Source organism: Anguilla rostrata, chromosome 4 (genome assembly GCF_018555375.3).
Source record: "Anguilla rostrata isolate EN2019 chromosome 4, ASM1855537v3, whole genome shotgun sequence".
NCBI lineage: Eukaryota > Metazoa > Chordata > Actinopteri > Anguilliformes > Anguillidae > Anguilla > Anguilla rostrata.
In genome coordinates this window covers 54227297-54250398 of record NC_057936.1, presented here as the reverse complement: position 1 = coordinate 54250398, position 23102 = coordinate 54227297, and the positions used below count along the sequence as shown (strand labels likewise).

General features: G+C 37.8%; 1 protein-coding gene across 1 annotated transcript; it reads right to left on the bottom strand.

The window, feature by feature from the left end:
- Positions 1 to 19309: 19309 nt before the first annotated feature.
- Positions 19310 to 21987, bottom strand: LOC135253658 (C-C chemokine receptor type 4-like). Its single transcript, XM_064333235.1, has one exon. The coding sequence runs from the start codon at positions 21869 to 21871 to the stop codon at positions 20810 to 20812; it is 1062 nt and encodes a 353-aa protein (XP_064189305.1). The 5' UTR covers positions 21872 to 21987; the 3' UTR covers positions 19310 to 20809.
- Positions 21988 to 23102: the final 1115 nt, after the last annotated feature.

The window sequence follows — 23102 nt, the reverse complement described above, 5'->3', positions numbered from 1 at the left end:
CTTTATACTCTTGACTGTGTCATTTGATTAACCTTTATTCTACATGTTAAGCCTGCCAATGCTTCAGACAAAATGTAATATATAATACTTCAGCCCGACTACGCCATATTTCATTCTAAAAGTGTTGTGCTATATTTCTATCTTTTGTTAAAACCTAGACAAATAGATAAATTCGGACATGCATTGTGTCCTCACCAAAAACCACCCAAAGAAGAATTTCATCCCAAATCTGTAATACTCAAAAACTCATTTTTAATGTATTACTTCTCTATACCATTCAAACTCAAATGCTGAATGAATAAAAAGGAACAGAACCTTAGGCTTCCATTTTTTCCTGGCGACCCTACCGCATGCTCTCATTAACATTGCTTCGGATGTTTCCTCTTGCAATGCACTGATGTAAAAACCTCCTTGTCTGGTGTGTCCACCCCTGACAGTCATCTGCGCAGATTGCCTAGCAACCAGCATTCATTGCCTCCAGAAAGGACATCTGGGCATGGAGACAGCGATCATATACCTTCCATCTCCTGGCAGAGAAGAATTCCTCAATTGGGTTCAGAAAGGGAGAGGAGGCAGGGAGGAACTGCACCATCACACAGGGTTGGGCTCACAACCATTCATGCACAAGGCGAGAGAGGTTGAAGGAAACCGTGTCCCAAATGATGAGAAACTGATGATGTCTTGACAGCCCTCTACCTTCCGGTGGAACTTCCCTTTTTGCACAGTGCATCAAGAAATGCGATGAGGTGGTCTGTGTTGTATGGAGCGATGGTCATTACATGAAAAAGGACACCAGCATTGGAAATGGCAGCACACATGATGATATGAACTCAATATATTGTAGACAAAATCACATTTTTGACATTTCTAAATGTTCCCTGATCTGCAATTATTGCTGCCTGGATTTCAAGTTGTCTGATTGCATTGTTTACTACAACCATATCTACAATGGCAGCCTTCTGGTCAGCATGGAGCATTTTTCACGATGATTTTTTTCACCATTGCATTGTATACAGTAAGTTCTGTAAAGTAAAAAAAAACCTGATATTTGCCACATAAATGGCATTGATGAAATAACTGCATTACTGTAGGCCCACAGTTTATTGTTCTGCCAGCAGTGTTAACATTGTGACTTAGCTTTTCTGGACAGGCAGGGATTAATAATGGTCAATGATAGTTGCCTGGATTTCATTTGAAACTTGAGCTCTATTTTTTAGTTTCCACCATGCATGCAAACTCCTTCACCACGCATACAAACTCCCTCTGCCCTGGCCTGTTCCTCTCCCTGTCCTTACAAATGCATTCCTTTGACCTCTTTGATTCACACTTGCAAATAGCAACTGAAAAGTATTTTAAAGATGGATGAGAACAGATTGCTGATTGAACTCCTCATGCTTCCCTCTCCCTCTCACTCTCCATTGCCCTCTCCCTTTCCCTCTCCCTCTCCATCTTCCTCTCCCTTTCCCACACTCTTTCCCTCCCCATTGCCCTCTCCCTCTCCATTTCCCTCTCTGTCTCCCTCTCCATTTCCCTCTCCATCACCCTCTCCCTCTTCCTCTCTCTCTCTCTCTCTCCCTTTCCCTCTCCCTACAAATACATGGCTTTGATCCATGCTGGCAAATAACAACTCAGAGATGACGCCTTTTATCGATGGATGAGAGCTGACTGCTGATTGAATGATTGTGCAAAGTAGTTTCACACAGGTGCAGGAGAAATTTACACTCATGAGAGTAATGTCTATCTGCTGTCACTAAACGTTTTTGTTTGGTTGACACAATGCACCCAACAGAGTTTTGTGTCTTTCTGTGAGATCTGCGTTAACTGTTTTGAAAAAGTATGTAAAAAACGTGTGAAAGCAATGAGAATTGTTAGCATTGAAAATTAAGTGGACCCCAGGTTCATTAAGTGTGTCTTAGCAATCGAGAAAAATTCAATCCATGATAGCATGTTCTGTCAAGTCCTTGTTTAATTTTCTCATTTTTAGTTGCTAAGACACAGTACCGTTCTATATCATGCCCATACAAGTGTATAATATAGTCATTTGTCAGTTCAGATTTGAATTTGTCAACTCTCCAGAACAGTCAAACTCCAGTGTTAAATGGATGCATCTTTATGCATTTCCATGTTGTTAAAGTACATTTTGAAATATGCCTTGGTGTAAAAGAAAAGTTTAAAATTCAAATAGTAATTTAATTCATGTTCAGTATTTGGAATCAGGAATGTTTGGCATAGCAATCTGCAGTGACTTGGAATGCCATTTTCTCTTCATTCAATGCTCTTGAATCATTGCTTACACTGTTCATTGCATTTTACACCTCTGGCGTTAGATTGCATGGATATATCTCAGGCAGGTTTTTTTTTTTTTTTACATCACATGTAAAAAGGACCCGCTAATCCCCTTGAAGACATTAGCTTTATGAGTATTTCATTTTTTAATATATTTTTAGTCAGTAATTCAGTATTTAGCTTCTGGATGAATTACTTGAGCTTGCATCTCTGCACAATTCCTTCTTATTTATAAACATGTAGATTAGCAAATGTGAAGTCTATGGAGTCTATGGAGCCTCCTTGCAAAGTTTCACAATCAAGATTTCTTCATCTCTCAGTCAGTGTCTGCTAAATTCCTCTCTTTGTATTAAATTATAGTCACAGGCTGACTAATGTATTAAGTAATCAGAGAAATTAAGAATGCAAAGTGACCAACATTGAAGCCAAATTTTTCCCTGCTGATAAAAACGAGTTCCCTTTCCACTGCAACTCAATTAAAATGAACTGACAAAGGTCGCGCACAATGCTGATCTAGTGTAAACAACTGGAGGCTTCTTTGAATTTATTTATTCAGATTTTTTTTCCTCTGCTATGGCCCACAGCAATGAATACATTATGGCGGGCCATTCTAAAACAATCTATTAATTTTATGACAATGCTGAGTGAGTTTGGATTTACCTGCAGCCCTCTGGAAAAAATTAAAAGTGCAGGCTTTGAGAATCTATTTTTCAGGATGGCTGTCCTTCACAGTTTTTTTTTTGTTTTTTTTAAAGTACATTTTTAAGACCTGAGAAGTTTTACCCTGCTGACAGGAATAAGAATAGTCACTCAGTGGCACAGTTGGTGACAAAAAAATGTGAGAACTTAAAGCAGTTTGGAGCTTGTTTGTATCAACACAACGTTATGATTTATTAACATACAGCAGGGGCTTTCTGACAGGGCACTAATTAGGGGATTGTAAGTAGAACTGGACATGGGCCTTGGCAGGCTATGGAAATGAAGCTTAACAGCAGGATAGGTAGCACAACAGAGGTTCATATGACTGGATGCAGTAGCTGCAAAGATAAAACAAATGATTTTGGCATGTGGAAAAAAAGAAAACTGTTGTTTTGTTTTCAAGCAATATAAAGCCACTGCGCAATGATTTAGTCAGAATTTGTGTCCCTGATTGTGAACTATACCATGGTACTAGTTTGTTTTTATTTTTTCTTTTTTTTTCTTTATTTAACTTTGTAGATCAACTGAGAACCTGATTCTCTGACAACCTGGGGAAGTAAAGTGGGTAGGGAACCTGTAACATATGTGTTCATAAAGATAATCTCAACGGTATACATGCTATGTGACATTTCAAACAAGGAGTGGCCCCATGCTTATTTGAATTTGCCATCAGGATATAAAAAGGATATGCAACCACAAAAGTACAATTATGTTATATTAACGGGGTGAATAGTGTACCAAGTGCTCCAAATAAGCAGTTTTAAGAACAGAAACACACCACCGACAATAATGCTGTATGTAAACTTACTTCACATACTGACACATTCATTGAAAGCTGAAATCTATGAATGGCTAAGACAGTCAAGATAAGAAATGCTTCTTAGATCAGTATCTGAAAAGCTACACTGTCCCTAACCATGCCACAGATCCCTTAAAGAAAAGAGATTAGACAAGAATGATGCATTGCAGACAGGACAAAATTGTGCTTGAAGGAGATCAATCTTGGCTTCAATTCTAAGCCATGCAGTTCATCTTCTTGCCAAGGTAAGCAACAGTCATTATTTACATTCAGGTGCAAGGTTCTCAGAGCAACAAAAAAAATAGTGTGTTTGTGTGTGTGTGTGTGTGGGGGGGGGGGGGGGGGAGGGTTGTCAATATACCCAATGGTTTGTCCTAAATTTGACATTAAGTTAGGAAAGAATAAATGAAAAAAAATGCAGCAGTGCATTAATGCACATTTCACTTTGTATGTGTGTGTTCAATTCCATATCGCTAGTTTCATTGAAATTCAGCTGTAACCTTTTGGAAAAAATAACCTGTTGCAACAAGACATTTAAATTTTTCATTGTCTGGAGTTTAATTTTCTGCTCAGCACCTTTTGTGTCTGAACTTGGCTTATTAGGCTGTGCAATCAAAAAGGTTTTCAGTCTCGCAATGAAAACCCTTTCTTCAGAACTTCATCTGGACTCTCAAGCAAATTTTTTTATTATTTTTTTTTATTAAGTTCAAAGTCTCAGTATCCTTGAATGAGTATTAATCACTATAGATTCTGATGGCGTCTGATCTTATGTCATTAAGATAATTTGATGTAAAACAGAATTGCGATAAGATAAAGAATTTTATGTAGATGTTTGTGAGGCTTAGGATGTAAACCTAATGGGCTTGTCACTTAGCTTGAACATGTTAGCTTGTATAGTGTGAGTCTATTGGCAACCTACAGACTGTCTGCACATAGCATTGTGTTTAACCACCAATGCTTCATTTCCAGCTCGGCACAAGCTTGTCTGTTATTTTGATACATCCCTGCCAATGTATTAAATTTACCAGAGCAACAGTGTTTACCAAAATATTGTGTGGCATAAATTCTTGGAAGACAGAGATAAGTGCATAAATGAAAGAACGTGCAAATGAGTATGTAACCTATAAAGGTTTGTTTGGCTCCATTTTTTTTAAATCATCCCATACAAGTTTTTTTGATTAACAATGTTTTACCCACATTTCTATTTTTATTTCCAAACCCGATCGTAGTTGTAGGCAGATTCTATTATGGTGTCCTTCGGTGGCTGCCACTTTTCAATTCTGCAATCCACCAGTTGAGCTGCAGAAACATCAGTGTAGACTATTGCAGTTGCTCAGGCAACCAGAGAAGCCACTACACTACTGAGACACTAATCATTGGTCAACTGAGACCATTCTTTCCAGCCTGATACTATGGCTACGTATGTACTGTCCCATGGTTCTCGCAGTCTCTGTTGCCAATGGCATGGTCTGCACTGAGAGCTGGATAGCCTGGGGAGGTGTTTTTATAAGGCATAAAGCACAATGAGTATTCATGTTGGATTTGTTATAACAGTGCTATGTCAATTCCAGATGTTATGGGTTATTGATATAGCACAAAGTATTGTGACACATTGAAGACATTAATATTTTTCTAATGCTGCAATAATGAGTGATTTGAAATTGATGTACTGCTGTTGTTACAGACAATATTTCTATTTAGTCTGCAAATAGCAAACAAAACCTGATTTAAAAAAAAATAAAATAAACAAATACAGATTTAAAAAATCATTTTAGCATCTTAAAATACACACCACAGCTTTCTGCAAGAAACAGCTACTCCGAGCCAAGCCCTAAGACTGCTGACATCTCTATGCCAGGAATTTTTAATCTTAGTTCCATGCCAGGAAATGGCTGCGACGATCCCATAGAACAGAATGACTGATCACATCATGGTGCACTCTCCTGAAAGGCGAAAAAGCTTTACCAAGGGGAATTGATCGTACTTGCCCTTGAAAACATATTAGCCCTCACTATGGTTATATTTTTTATTTTCAGAAATAATAGCTTTTTTTTTTTTTGAATTTCAGAAATTAAATATCTAAATTTCAAAATTTTGAAATGAGTGTATCAAATCAAAAAGAACATCTTACTGCTTTACACTTTACTGTGGATCTAGGAGTGGTATTATGGCATTTCTTATTCAATTAATTGAAATTTTATTAGCATAGCAAGAGCACTTTAAAATGAAATGAATAGCCCATTCTTTTTGATTTGTTGTTGAGCATTTTTATTTTCTAAACCAGGAGGCCTTTTCTGAATAGAAGGACCATCGTTCCCTCAGCATCTGCATGCAGCCATAAGACACCACATGGCCACTCATTCCTCATAGGTCGAAGGGCACTGTTTCCACCGTGGACATGTTTTCACTCTCAGTACTGACTTCAGAGTTTGGATAGAGGATAGGACAACATGATTATTACAACAGTAATCTGACATTCCTCATTCACTTTAATGGGAGCTCCCATATTTTGCAATCAACATGCACAGCACGGGGTTACTTCCAGGATTCACAAGTTTAGGTTAGTTGAAGACGTGTGTGTCAGTCCAATTAAGTATGCATGTCTACGGTCAGTTGTCCTCAACAAGGTCCATCAGTTATCCTCAATATCCTCTGCAGTATTCTCAACAGACTTTTGAATGAATTGGTGCCTCAGCATGCAAAGCACAGAGAATTATACAAAAAACAATTATAAACAGAAATTACAATTACCAATAGCCAAGTAGGCCTTCATAATTTATTAAGATAAAACAGCATGCAATGTATATAATCTACAATACCTTGAAAGTGAATGATACAACCCAAAGTAGTCAGTCATCCGTTTAGAGAAAGGATTTGATTGACCGGTATTGATTTGGCCGGCCGCTGGCTAGCCTTGCAAAACCATAGATAGACATAAGTCTTCACAAGGTCATTGAGGGGCGGGTTTAAGTACAGTTTTGCCTGAACTGTCAAACCATTCTCAAACACTAATTATGCCTGACATTTGACCTCTCCCTTTAGTTGTGTGCATTCTTTCTCATCTCTAAATTCTTATGTATGGTATCGAAAGTATTTTTAGCTGTATTCCTCATCATCATAGAGCTTACGTAATCAAGCTGTAAATATGGTATGAATCCTGCCACAGTTTATGACAAATAATCTAAATCTTACAGGATATATGCAGCAATACATCCTATTACATACAATCACTATAGTCACATGAGTTACACTTTTACATACAGTGTGTAGTACTATTCAGGAATTAAGATTAGTGATGAAAATGAGAATTTAACAGGCACCAAACCGTGTTTTCAAATATTTTGTAGTGCATACTGTACTATCTTGTTTTAATACAGCTCTCAGCTGAAATGAAGTGAAACTTGGAAGAACATATAAATGAGAACTAATAAGGAAGAGAAGGTTGCACATTGGAATGGACACCAATGTATTTGTAATAAAATGTGTGTCTTCTGTTAACTGCCTTTTAAAATCCCCACAGGGAAAATAAATTTCCTACTTGCACAAGTTGCTTATCTGTGGTGGGATTTAATTGTTTCTCTAATTATATGCTAATGAATCTAATGTAGGTCTGTAATTATAATGATATAGCCAATAGGAGAGAGAGGGAGAGAGAGATGCAAAATAGTCAGCCTAAAATATCCCTGTGTCTGTGATTTGGAAAGATTAAGCGATAAGAAAGTGAAATTCTGATTAATCACAGTCAGTTAATTATCACTTTAGAAAAATATTATGACACATTACAGTTGCTTTGTTATTTTCTACATCAAACATGCTATAAAAAGGGTTTGTGGATGTTAGCTGTATGTGGAACCACCATCTATCAGTTATGACCTTTATTTCTCTTCTCTCATGTCTCCCATCATTCATTTCACCTAGGCAAAATGAGCTTATCAGACTATTCATCAGAATTCCCCAACTGTCAAAAGTGAAAAGCTTGGCCTGCTTTAGTCCTTGCCTTTAGGCCACATATTGTGTCACATTTAATATAATAACAGCATGCATCTTCCTGGACAATAATATGCCACTGTTAACATCTTGAGTAATATTACAGAGCCCAGGTAGTTGAGGGTGATACAGGACTTGTCAAACTGAAAAACATGTGATTGATTGATATTGTATGCTGTGTTACCTACACAAAGGAGTAAGGATTTCAGTGACACCTGGTTTTTGATCAATGTATTGTAATCTGTATAATCAGGAGAATAGGCCTTTCAGCTCATTACATTTCTCAAGCAGAAATGTACAAATAAGAATGATTTTACGAAGAATTAAGATTGTTTAATTCACATTAACTCCAAATCCAGTGAGAGCTTGTGGTTGTAAGTTGCGTAAGCCTGGTTTCCACTGACCAAGGTTAGCGCTATTTGAATGCAATCTAATATGGCAGTTTGTTGTTTGATGGAGTCTCACATACTGCTGAAGTAGTACTGACTGCAAAATACTTTTAGATTTGAATGTTACCACTCTTATTTGATTTGGGTATATATTGGTGTACTTGGTGGCAGAATATTTCTGTTGGCCTGCTAGACATACATTTTTCAGGCAATACATGCAGGTTTACTGTACAGTACTTCCACTTGACTTGCTGAGCTCCATGTTTACCTACTGGTCAAAGCACTGTTGTTTGAATTTAGTCAGGTCAGTCATTTAGTCATGGCTACTTTTGCTTGGTTATAACTTTTGGTCCTTTAGTCTACAAATCAACCATACATAAAATTGACAAATAATACACTTTTTTTTTTGTATGACAACTTTGGCTTACTTTTTCCTCAGATACTATTTCCATAACAAAATGCCATCTTAAAGTGCAGAGCTCATAAACAACTCTGGGGAACATGATGCTGTTTCAGAGAAATATAAAAGGTCTTATCTGCAGTAATGGTAAATCACACTCCGAAGCATTTAAGGATTTGTGTACCTTGAAATAGCAGCATTTGATTTACATTTAAAAGATGTGTTTGCTTCTATCAGTAGGAGAATGATTCTCAGAAGTAAATGTAACTGCAGTAATTCAGCCAGATGAGAATCTTAATAGATAAAGAATGAAAGCATGAAGAGAAAAAAAAAAAGATAGCAATCAACAGTATTTGTATACTGTCTATCTATCTATCAATTTTAATCTATTTGTATAGTTTATAATCTATACTGTATAATACTGTATCAGAAATTTGCTATTATTTGGAATAAAATCGATTAATTGGTAGGCCAGTACTCATTGGTACATTGACTTATGAGCTGGAATATTGGAAAATGTATTATCTATGAATTGCTGTTTGATAACTGATCATGGAGCACATAATTTGCATGGAGCATTGTGAATGTGTTCAGTGCTCATTCTAAGTTCACTTGACACTAAAAGGTTGTGTGTTCAGTCCCTTGTAACTCTAAAAAAAATGGTGTTATGGTTATGGTGTTTCAATGGGATAGTGTTTGGCCCAGCAAGTGTATACAATTGTAATAATATAGGCCGGTTATGTTCTTATGCAAAGGGTTTAAGACTGCTGTAAAGTGGTGCTAATGTTAATGTAAAACAGAGCATTGAAACTGTGGTTTGTGGTTTTAAAACACAGTATAGAACTCTATACTATAGCACAGATTGTCCATGGAACATTCAGAGCCAAGTGTGTGAGATACTGCTGTCATTTCTCAAGACCCAACTAATACAGTAGGGTGCCCAGCGTAAAAGTACTTTGCTAGGATGCTAGGTAATTAAGTTATTATTTCAGTAGATCTCCAGTGATGGAAATCTACTAATTAGAGTCAGCAAAGTATGTTTTGTGACAAAGATGTCATGATATGAATTGTTATGAAACTCTTTAAGAGGGCTTACAGCAAATTCTGACCACGTATCATACGACAGACTCACGCACTAAAAAACTGTCTCAGGTTCACACGTTTCAGTGCCGCCATATCATCAATGGCCATCCTCCCACCCTGGAGATTAGTGATCAAGCTAAGTTTCATCACTTGTCCTTGGACAGCTTTCCGAGACTTGAGATCTGTGAGAATCTGATGCGGTAGAAATATATCGTCTTTATGTGACAGATTTTTATATTCATCGTTTTTAATCTGATGCTGTACTTCTAAGGATGTACCAGTGGAAGACTACGGTGTATTATTAATACATGCATAACTTTTCTTCTGACCCGTATCTTTGTCTCTTCTCTCATTTTAACCAACTGAGGTCCGGTCCACTGATCTCAGCTGGAATATTTATCACAGTCCCTTATAATGCTGATGGAATCAGCACAGGTCCAGTCAGAACAGAAAATTGAACTGAGCAAGCAATGATTGCCTAGAAATGTAGGCCTTTGCCCAGATAGTAATTCTGATTGATTCTCTTGTGTCGTAACCTTCCCCGTGTTGTGTGGAAGCAGTGAGGAAAGAATAGAGCAAAATCCCATTTGATGATGCTGTTGGTACCATGGACTAGAAAAGACACTCCACAAAACTACAAAGCCCATATATCCATACTAGAACACGGAGAGAAATTCCTACTAGAAATTTAAAGATTTGTCAGTATTAATGGAAAATGCTGTTAATTGTCTGCTAATTATTTAGGTCAGTAATCAATTGTATCTACCTTCCTTAAAAATCACTTTAGTATTTAATTTTTCATCTTGTTTTCCATGTTGCTCTTTTGATGAAAATTCTAACGAATTTGTTCATAGCCTCGCGAGCCAGTCTCTTTTTTTACTTCGTTCAACAGAGCCTGGCCAATGCCTTTACGTTCTAGGCATAAACAAAGGAGGCAACCTTTCCGGGATAGTTGCATTTTCCCAACCAATCAGAGTGTTTTGGCCAGGCGTGGTCTGAAACATGCACTGGAAAACATTACCGGAGGCAAACTTTTCCACAGACCTGCATCAGTTCGCCACTATTTGGGGAACACGATAGCATTGATTGTAACGGGCAAACAATAAAAACCATTGCTTCTTCTGGCCATTTTTCTGGGTATTTATTTGATAGCATACTGCATACTGGAGGCCACGCTTGAATATTAAACTTTGGCCAAATCATGTAGGCAAGCAAGCGAGTACGTCCCTGTTCGATCACAGCGAATCCAAACATACGCGCTGAAGGTCCTTCAATGAAGTCACGCCATGTATTTGGCAAGTCTGTTATATAACAGAATTAAAATCTTCTTCGAATTTGTCCATAATTCTGTTTAGCAGATAATTTGGGTTAGCATGATAGCTTTGTCTGTTTCGCTAGTGTGTTTCAGTCGGGACTTAGATTGCAGCACACACGGAACAGAGGGAGTGTCGGGGGGGCGTGGGGGTGGGGGGGAGAACCAGCACACTGAGACAAACAGTTTGATTAACCAATAGGGAAGTTGCCGCTGGCTCCAGCAGAGGCTCATCCCTTTTGCCCCCGAAAGTACGTGTTCATCCAGATTAATTTGTTCATAACATTTTTTTTAAACAGAGATGTATTATCAGTAAAGTCACCTCATTATTTGTCATCAGCGTTGCAATTGCATAGTTCAGATATTTAATTTTCACCAGCTAACTACACAATAATTCATTTAAAGTCAGTATTATGTAGCCAATTAAACTTCAAGGATGATTAGTTTGATTTAGTCATCACACTAAAGTTACTATCCAATCTTTATAAGGAGCTCCATGGAAGAGGGTTCTTTGCCAATGCAGTGTCTTCGTTATTACTACTGTATATTATGATAAAATTTGGGGGATTGGAGTAGCCAACTCCTTTCATAGCACAGTATTCTTTTAACATTCAAGAAGATGTAAAGAACTTCAATTCCAAGCTTATTTTATCACAGAGTGAAATGCATTTCAACACAATCATATTTTTCTGGAACAAGATGGATTGTAGGCTGATATCAGCTGCCATGAGAAGATGCATTTATGCCATTGATTCTACTGCTTTACTGTAGACTGTCAAGTTGCATATATGTCTGTATGTGACACTAAACAAGGAGAATAACATTATCTTGCCTTCAGTGAGAAATGGTATTCAGCAAGACTAAATTGGCAACAACAAAAAAATCTTTCTTGCCGCCTTGGTAGTCACTATTCTGCATCCTTTTTCAAAACAGATATTGGGCAGTGTCAGAGGCAAACCTTGCCTAAATGTTATTTTCATAAAAGCGCAAGTTCCATGCCTTATAACACTCAAGGAACTACTTTTTCAAACAGGTCTTTACTGTTTCAATAAGTCGTCCAACATTTTAAAGCTTGAAACCTGTACTGTAATTCAATATAAAAATATCAGTTCTGTATTTTTGAGAACATGTCTAACTTTGTAACATCTGCGGAGATTATAAAATGTTATGAAGCAGTAGCTCCATCATTTATCAACTTAGTTTCACACTTGAATTAAGGTTGTTGGGCTCTATGGTATTCTGAGGTTGTCTCTTCTTTGGTTAACAGGAGGAAGATGTTGGAGGAACAAGTTGGATTCATAGTCCTGCTTGAAACATGGAGGCTGTGAGGGATTTTGTGGCTCAAAAGGGGTCAATGAACCAAGCCTCTGGGCGCAATGAGTCATCATAGGGAGAGCTCAGAAGCACAGCTTATATTATAAAAAGCAATAGCTGTGGGGAATAAGTTGGCCAAAGATAAATCATCATACGGTATCATTAAAGAGAAGCAGTGGTACTGTATGATTCATAATATGTGCAGTATTGCAGGTTTTCAGTTGAAATGAATGCTTGGTTACATACCTGACAGTCTGCAGGCCTGTTGCTGACAGTTTAACCAAGAACCTAATTTATCGTAGTCTCTGAATAAAATGTCTTTTTTAACAATAGCAAAAAGCAAACTTGTGGAGTACGTTCTGTCATATTTGTTTGAGTCCCTTTGCATTTCCTCCTAATTACTCTCCTATATAAATTTATTTTTGATATACTACAAAAAATGCACCTGCTTCAATCACAGGCAGGTGTTCCTCGCAGGATTACAAGCGGCCTGTGGTCTGCCTCTAGATGAAAGTGTTGCCCTATGAGGAAGTCTTCGAATCACTTACATCCCCAGGTCAGGCCTAGAGCCTTTTTTTCAATCTGGGCATAGCGCTGCCCCATCGGAGTGAAAGAGCGAGACATGCATGCCACAGGTCTCTAATGCTCCTTGTACTTTTGCAGGTGAACAGCCCCAAGGCTGTGGGATGAGGCAGCAGAGGACAGCTTCAGCTCTTCATTGGGGTCATAAAGCGCTAGCACAGGTGGGAATGAGAGCACGTGTTTCAGTTGGTTGAAGGCCTCTTGCTGGTTCTTTCGTTTCTCCTGTGTTCGGTGCAGGTTCTTCTTTAGTGCTATGCAGCCCGTACTGTACTGTGACCATTTTGTGGAGAACAGTCACTGGCTCGCAGGCACCTGTTCATGAGCATGTGTGTGTCGGTTGCAGTACTCCTTGTGTGAGTGCAGGTGTCACAGCTGTCATTCGGTGATTCCGAGCTGGAGAGAGAAAATTGCCAGTCAGTCACTGGCTACGTTGTTAATCTGGATTAAAGTTATCAAATGGTAACTCATTTGTAATTGTAATTATCCTATCAAGTGACCATCACCTGCAGCCACACAGCAAGAGCCGTGCAGCTCAATATACTCCTGGTGAGAACCTTTATCGACTCAGCAATTAGGGAGCTAGATTAACATTATCAAGTTAAATACTTGTGTGCACATGTGTGCACTTCAGTATAATCTATGCCCTAAGCCTAGAACCAAGGTCATTATAAAGATTTTGGTTCTTGGTATTGGGCACTGAAAATGTCTGCTGAGAATGCATGATGTCTTTCTGTAATGGGGAAGGTTATTAAAGTTAAATAAACCACATAATTTACCACAATCCAAACACACATGCATCCAGTGGATCATTTAATTAAGTATAGCTTCCAACTGCAATCCCATTTCACTTTAAATATGAATCGGTATTAATATCATGGTAATGTGCTCTTGAAGGTAAATGCAGAATACAGTTTATAGAATTACTTCAATTAAATAATAGATTTTTCATATTATTATGAATTTGGTGCAAAACTTGTGGCTCAATATGTCCAATTCAAAGCCTTATTTGAAATGCCTGACTGTTTGCAACCACAGCCATGTTCATGCTCGAACCCCACTGTAGACAACTGTAGTTCCCCTGTGAAACACATGGTGTCACCAGCTGCTTCTTTTCACACTGCAGACTACAGTGAAGCTCACAGAAAGGGGAGTCAGAGGAAGACCTTTATAATGCGGCTTTAATATGCTGTCCATCAGATAAAAAATTTAACATGAACCGCCTACCATCTGAACCCACCTGTACCCTGGGTGACACAACCGCAAATTGTCCTTGAGAGCTTTTACATTACATTACATTCATTTGGCAGACGCTTTTATCCAAAGCGACGTACAAAAAGTGCATTTTCATGATCGTAGACAACTGCTGAACACGGGTTCAGTAAGGTACAATTACTTATTTTGTACAGCTATTTCTAGCCGAGAACAATGAACACTATCCTGGTCTAACATCTGCAAAGCCAAACTAGGCAGAAGAATAAGCTACAGTATTAGGACAAATACAATTTACCAAGAAGTGCAGGGATGGGGCAACATGTAACAAGTGACAGGAAAAAGGGTTTTTTTTTATTTTTATTTTTTTATATATACAGCGTGGTGGTGGTTATTCTAGGTATAGTCTGAAGAGATGAGTCTTCAGGCCACGGCGGAAGATGGATAGTGAGGGGGAGGTTCGGAGAGGGACGGGGAGTTCGTTCCACCACTGGGGAGCTAGGGTGGAGAAGCTCTGTGATCCCTTTGGGCGGGTGGGAGGGGTTACAAGACGCCCTGCTGCCGCAGAGCGGAGTGGTCGAGCAGGCACATAGAATTGAGTCATGTCCTGCAAGTAGATGGGGGCTGTCCTGTTGGCGGCAGTGTAGGCAAGGGTCAGGGCTTTGAATCGGAGGGTCAGGGCTTTGAATCGGGCTACCAGTCATGGTCATCACTGGCACCAAAGAACAGAAATAAAATTGCTATATACAGTATATTAAGCCATTGCATTCAATATCTCTATGAGTTTGGAAAGTGTATCCCTTTACAAAGTTTTTTAAATGTTTAAAAACTACTAATCTAATCTAATCTACTAAACTACTATCTCAAATCTCCATGCTGTACTTTGATCTGCATATTAATTATTATTGAGGAATATAATTGAATTGCATCATGTTTGCTGAAGAATTAAATGTGAAATTCTTGCATAACATATTTTTGTAAGCAAGAAGAATATTTCTGACATCCACAGCTTACTTTAACATGGTGCCTATGTTAACAGTAGTCTGTTTGTCATCATCAGTGAAAAAAGCAGGAAAGCCTATGCAACAGCAAAACAATCATTCCCTTATTGGGCGCTTCACTTCTCTCTCTCTTAAGGGTGGGCAGTCATAAACAATTTGGTAACTTTTAAACACTCACCATGCGGCCCTAAAATGCCAGCCCAGTAATGTTTGTGCAAAGTGTCTATTTTTAAAAGGCATAGATGAGCCATCAAAAAAAAAGTGTGAGAAAAATGTTCACCTCGCTATCCCACACACCCCCACTACCCTCAGCATGTGTGAAGAAGGACATGTAATTTAACTCAATAATTAGCAGTCATATTCCCTGAAAGTTTGGAAAAGAAAAAACATGTTTGTAAGTTCTGCTCTAAAGTAAGAACAGAATCTATACAGGAGGCATTAAAAATAATTGAACCCCCTTTATATTTCATCTAAAATTTTATTTGACCTTCTTCATAGAAATCAATTTTTTTATTATTTTGTTGTTGCTATTTATTTATTGTGGCTCAGTTTTAATTAAAGGGAAAGTATTGCATTTTATCTTTTCTGTCCAGTGATAATACACCATCACAAGATTAGAGCTTGTCTAAAAACTGATGCTTTTAAAATTTTAGGCAAATTTCTGAAGAGCCATGAAAACTAGTCTTGTTTTGCTGTAGACAAAATGTGAAGAATTTTTGTGGAGTGACATCTCTCTCTATGTAGCCCCAAAGTCCATGGTGAAAGGCTATTGTTGTTGTTGTTGTTTCTGATATTTAGTGTCATAGAATTACTTTTTAGTTTTTAATTACTTTTTATTCATTTTTATTGTCATTTTAGACAGTATGAAACCAGTATGATTAAAGCCATCGTGTGTTCCTCTTTAGGTCTTATAGGTCAAAAGCACATGCCCATGCATCAGTTAGCCTGTCCTTCCTTTTTTAACTCCCATAGGCTAACAGCACATGGCCATGCCTCATCTAGCCTGCTATTTTATTTATTTATTTTATTTATTTTTTGAGAGAAAGGCTGACACATACAGTGTCACTTCTGCTTTGCTTAGTGTGTCTAGTGTGTCCGAGACTTTCTGGGAATTCAGTGTAGTTCGCAGATGAGGAAGTGCATTGTTTTGTAATGTGAGCAGCCACATGCTACTTCTGTAAAGGTCTATAGCAACTTGTGGAAAAGTACAGGCGGGTGACAAATTCAAGGAAAAACCAACATAAAGTGTCTTAGTAAGGTGTTGGGCCAACATGAGCTGCCAGAACAGCTTTAATGCACCTTGCCATAGATTCTGCAAGTCTCTGGAACCCTGCTGGAGGGATGGAACACCATTCTCCCAAAAGATCACTGTCAGACACATTAGTCCAAAATCTCCCATAGGTGTTCAAATGGGTTGAGATCTGGTGACTGCGAAGGTCATAGCATATGATTTACATCATTTTTATTTGTAGTTACTCTTTCACCTGAGGGGACAAGTGGACCCAAAACATGCCTGGAAAATGCCCCAAATACCATAACAGAGTCACCAGACCCCCTCACTGTTGTGATATCATGCTGACACTGTTACTAGTATGATATTGTCACTGTTGATCTTGCTTGCTCGCACAAATTTCCACTTAATTTATCGAGTCAGACCGATGCATACTCATTTAGAATGGTGATTAAACCTTTTCAGGCACTGGTCCATCGTTGTTTGTATTTGGACAAATAATACATATCCCAGTCAATCAGAATTGAGTATTCAGCCAAACAATTGACACAAAAAAGTAAACATTAAGATCATTATGTTGAAAAAACTTGGGTACTGATGTGCATTGTTATGCATTCATGCATTTTATATACAGCCTGACCAAGATGCGTTCTAAAAATACATTCTTCCCCATGCTAGGAATCGATTCGGAATGGAGCACATTATGCGATCTTTCAATCTGTGAAATTCTTGAAAATCACCATATCTAGTAAACACATTTCATGGCATGAGCAGAATTTTATGATTAGTCCTCACCAATAAAGATCACTCATAATGAACATGTTTTTGAAAGATTTAAAGGCCGTATAGCTGCAAAACAGTATGACAAAATATTTTCCATTAGAAGCATTTGACATTTATGCAACTGGTAGAATTAATAAATATCAAATGCAGTACTTTTCGTGAACCATTCAAAAAATACCAGCTCCCATTAAGAAGTTGCCCCAAATGAACTGGGACACATCACTTCAGCAACCAAACTCTCTCTGTTATTTAGGACTTAACTGTCTCAATTATTTAAAAAGACAATGAAATATCAGATGTGGGGTATTGGAAATGATGACTGTTTCCCCAAAGCAATGCACATATTACATTACATTACAAGCATTTAGCAGAAGCTCTTATCCAGAGCAACTTACACAACTTTTACATAGCATTTTACATTGTATCCATTTATACAGCTGGATATATACTGAAGCAATTTCCTTGCTCAAGGGTATAACAGCAGTGCTCTACCTGGGAATCGAACCTGCGACCTTTCGGTTACAAGCCCAGTTCTTTACCCACTGTGCTACACTCCGTCGGATAGTCTTATTTTAGTGAGTGTTTCTTGGGTAAGGGTTTGCATCTGGTGCAGTAAGTGCTTTATGATTATGCTTTGTAATTGAACTTTCTTTCCCTTCTGAATCTGTTTATACAAAAAATGATGTGGTTTGTTGGAAATTGTGCAGGGAAACCTTAAGCCAAGTACTAGTTGTCAAATTTACAGTTAATGCTTGCAGTTAAAAAACCGCTCATATACATACTAGCTGTAGGCCTACGACTCATCGGGAGGTGACGGTGTTCAGAGACTTCACAGGTTGTGCTAAATACAGCTTCTGAGGATGGATGTTTTAAATGACAGAAGAAAGGGATAAAAAGACTATGTTTTTAGACTTTAATTTAATATGGGCTCCATTTTAAACATTTTTAATAATGTAAAATGCTGTCCGGGGGTTGTCATATTTATTTATTCATTTATTTATTCTTGAAAGACATAAATATGAATGAGAGATTTTATGAAGAACATAAATTTAACATTGGGGATGCTGTGAAACTCTTGTTTCTTCAAAAGATCCAAGTTACCATGGAGACACACACCCTTTTTAGAGGTACTGCAATTACTTATACCTTTATCTGCTACTATTAAACAAATTGTCAAATTTATTATACTGGTGCCCTACTTGAAGGTTCTGGTGAAGAAAAAATCTTATTTTTGTATATTGCTATTTCTTCACATGCACATTTAAGTTGGGCACCAAATTAGACAGAATTAGAATTAGACTAATTTTTGGAACTAGTGTGCTTTTCCTAGTCTTTTTTTTTTTATCTGCAGTGTGCAGAATTACTTTTTCCTGTTTTCACTACAGTTTGTTTCTTACATATGCTTTAAATAGTGATTTATTTCAGCACAGCTAGTGTCCTCTTCTAATTGTATGCTACTGTTCAGAAACTGAAGGTTTTAAAAATCAATCTATACATTCCACGGTGATTTTTAAAACAGATTTTTGTTATTGTGTTTGTGAGCATGTGTTAATTATCTCTCATATTAATTACATTTGCCCTGCAATTATGGAGGGAGGCTAGTCTCCATATTATTGACAAATGCGTGTATCATGATCTATAAATACGAGACAGACATCACAGATTTTCTACACACACAAATGACTTGTGTCTTGTAAATTGTCATTTAAATGAATGTGTTTTTTTTTGGTTTTTTTTACAAATTGACACCCATGCTGCAAGCTCCTTCTGTTTCACTCAAACAGGCCTGTGTGACACTTGATAGTGGCATGATAGTGGGTTCTCTCAAATATAAAAGGAGAGAATGAAACCTGCTAGGTAGGTATGCTACTCACCCCAACAGGTAGGGAAACTTCCATAACCTTCATCAGTTTAAGGAAATAAATAGATTTAGTATTCAAATGTGGAAACGTCGATCTCTTATGTTGTTCCATTTTATTTGGCAAGTTTGTATTCTTTGTACAGCGTGGCTGGCAGGAAGCAGGGCCCAGCTGTTACTGCTATGGCGTATTTCCTAATGTAATTCTCAAATGTTTATTTGGAAGAGCTCCAGCCCTAATGCAAGGGTAGATATGAAGCTGCATTCATACACTGCTAGGCCAGTCCCTTCAGCAGAATCTGGAAAATGCCAAGAAGCATTTGCAGTGAGGAAAAAAAAATGTGTTACTGTAAAGAGGCTTGGAAAAACCACAATATTTAGAAAGCAGGCAAGATTTATTCATAATACACAGTATGAGGGAGTAAACAATCAGATGGCCATCTTAAGACATGAACAACAAAACAAATTAAACAGATGAGCTTTATACGAGGCACGAGTGGTAGAAAGAAATAGAGGCCAAAAAAGATCCCTAGGGGAGAACAACAATACTCAAAGGTTCTTGTCAGAAAACAATTCATTCCACAACTACTGATCCATTTATGCAAGTGGAGACACTTAACAGGAATAATCTCCATCTGCCTTCTTGAAGATAAGTATCAGATATAACAGTTCTGCAGGTATCTGAAATGAAAACAGGTACATGTCTACAAGGTGAGGAGTGATGCATTTCACTTCCAGAAGTCCTTAAACAGAAATGTTTTCATTTTCATTTTTGTAATGCGCCATGGAGACAGTATCACTTTTCAAGATATAGCAACAGTTGTCATAATAATGCCCAGCAATAAATCAAGATAATATTCTACACAGCCTTGATATAATCATATAAAGCAACATGTACTCATATTAAACAGTCATAGTTCTAGTTCTGGGATTCATTTAGACAAATTACCATTTCTTATTACAATATTATACAACAGTCAGTAAAATTTCAACACGTTTTGTTGTTCTGTCGCATACTGACACACGTATGAAATAGAAAAACTTCTGTATGAATAATCAATCAATCGGTCAAAAAAAATGTATTTGTGATTGGTATATTTTACCATTGTCTTGTCATAATGCAGATGACAAAGAATAAACAGAAACAAAGCTTAAAACCAATGGGGAAAACTGGTCATGTGTTCTCTGATCCAAAATGAATAATTACCCTTTACTAAGAAAGTACATAACAATGAATGGTACAGTACAAAGAATAGGCAGCAAATACTAAACTACATATCCTGAAGTCCCCCATTGAAAAAGAAAAAGTTATTCTATTCTATTATATTCTATTCTATTCTACAACAGGTCAGACTGAGTGTTTGAACAGGAAACCCAGATGTGTAAGGAATCACTCGATTCAGTAATCTCCCCACTGTGAAATAAAGGGTGGTACCTGACTGGAAGTTTAGTCACAACATTACACTCTGAAACATAAAATAGATGGAAGAAGACATTCCCCAAATTCTTATTTATAAGATATATGTGCTAAAAAAGATTTTAAAATTTGCTAAGCAAAATGGGTTCACGATTGAACTGGTACGTTACAGTAATTTAAACCCATGCTTTCATGTATGTTTGTGCATTTCAACATGATTCCAGAATTTTGCTCTTAAGCATCCAGTTTTAAAGCATGCAGTGCCTGAAAGTTTTCTATGTTTCCACAGTTTACCAAAAAGAAAGTAGATATGCTCAGCATGTTTTTTTTTATTAATTTGAGCATTACTATAACATTCTCTATTTAACCAACTGCACTTTCAAGAATTTTTAACTATGCAGTCAGGACATACTCTTCAGCCATGAACATATTGACTGCATTTATCCCTGAGCCACAGAGTTATGTCATGTCTATGGTGTGTAGGACCCTCTGAGAAGTTGTCCTGCTGCTCTGATTTGTTGAAAGCTGACTCCCCAAACAGGGGGTGCGTTTCGCCAAGAGTTTTTTGAAATGGTTTTGAAACTTTTTGCCAACAAATGTGTAGAACACTGGGCTAATGCAACAGTACAGGAAAGCAATGTTCCGCGTGATGTACAGTGCGTAGTCTAAGCCGTCTGTGCACGAGCCTGAATTATCTTTGTTCAAGGCCTGGAGAGCTCTGAGCAGTACAACAATATTGTAAGGTGTCCAGCAAATGAAAAATGCAACAATAATCACAAATATGATCTTTACTGCCCTGCACTTTTCCTTCATCCTACTGTGCACAATCTTCACTGCTATTCTGGTGTAGCAGTACAGGACAATGGCAAGGGGAAGCAAGAAGAAAAAGATGAACTGTTGATAATCGCCTATGAGCTGCCATCTGGTCATGACCTCCTTGGAAAAGTCTGTCTCCTCACATAACGTCCCTGAGTCGCCATCTTCTCGCACGCCAAACAGGATGATCTTCTTCACGCTGGCCAGGATGCTAATGCACCATACGGCCGCAGAAGAGATGAAGGCGTACGTGTTTCGCCGTCTCTTCAGGGCGGTGACGGCGTGGACCACTGCCAGGTACCTGTCCAGGGTCATGAGGGTGAGAAACAGAATGGAGCTGTAGAAGCCTATGTAGTACACACTGCTCACCAGTTTGCACATGGCTCTGCCAAAGATCCACTCGGACGAATGGTACGTGGCCCAGAAAGGAAGGCTGAAGGCGAACACCAGATCGGAGATGACCAGGTTCAGCAGGAAAATGTTGGTCATGCTGTTGAGTTTCTCATACTTGTAAATGATGTACAGCACCAGCCCATTCCCGAGAAGGCTTAGCAAAAAAATTGAGTAGTAGAAGGCCGGCAGGAAGTGGGCGCTGAAGAGGTTGACGTTCCTCTTGGTACACAGAGTCACAAACTCACCAGTGATGTTGTAATTGTCATAAATCTCAGTGCTGTTGTACAGCCACAGAATGTAATCGGGATCCATTGCTGCTCCTTTATGCTCAACCTGTCAAAAACAATTTGCTCTCGTCACACAATTCCACGGTACTTCATCAAAAAAGCACAGTAAAGACAGGCACAATAACCCACTCACCAATGCGACCTTCTATTGTGAGCATAAGGAGAGAGAGGGCTTGGTCTTTTCAAGTTCTCTCTGTGGGTGGTGTTTCTGCTTCTGAGATGATTCAGAGTAGGCGTTGCTACGCATACAGTACACTTTTTATGAAGTTTAATGACTGTACTTCCATTTTACTTTTGTATTTTTTATTTTTATTGCCAGACACCAATCTAATGCACTGCCTAATTATTATAGTATAATCACAAATGTTTTCAGGTAATGGGACAATGGTTAAGGCCAAAAAAGACAGAAAACTGCACCCAAAACTATTTTTTAGGTGAGGCGATGCTGGTGAGCAAAAGGCAAAAAAGACAGGAAGTTCACACAGGCACATTGCCTATGATCGTGACCTCTGCACTGACAAAGCTTGCACAACAACAACAAAACAAAACCAATGATTTTATGTAACACAGAACCTAAGAGTAGATTCCTTTCAAGAAAGCAATTCAGTAAGTATTGTGCTGCTATATGCACTTAAAATTGGGTGCTGATGATAAAGGGAGAATGGGGCTAGTCTATGTTAAGTGTAGCGATGACTGCAAGTGACCAATACTTTGGGTTGTGTAATCAGTAGAGCCCAACCTTTTAGAATAATAATACCAACTGTTAGCCATTCACAGAAGGAAAACTAATGCAGAGGGAAATATTAGCTCAGAATCTGGGGATATAAAAAAACTGAAATGTTAATCAATAATTTCATCATTGTTCATTCCAAATAATTACTCATACATATCCACACTTGTTAGTTTAACCCATTTAAGCCTAAAAGTGGCTGTTTGGTCATGGTATTTTCAACAGTAGAGACGTGATATATTCTGCTATCATCAAGTGCTATATGTCTTCTGTTTTAGCACCAATTCAGCTTTATTGAACTGTACTAGTCAATATGATATATAAAAATAGTACGTAAAGAGAGAAAAATAAACACAAAAACAGAACTTTTCCATAAATTTTCACATTTTTATTATTTTAAAAATCATTAAATCACACAGATCAAATCAATTTGAATTTAAAAAATGAAATAAATAACCCTCCTTGAACATTCAGCAGTTACTTCAACTCTAAACTATATTTCATTGTATTACATTTCACTGCTCCA

Bases quoted from the DNA above. Each gene is read 5' to 3' on its own strand.
- LOC135253658 (XM_064333235.1), bottom strand. From the start codon at position 21,871: ATGGATCCCGATTACATTCTGTGGCTGTACAACAGCACTGAGATTTAT.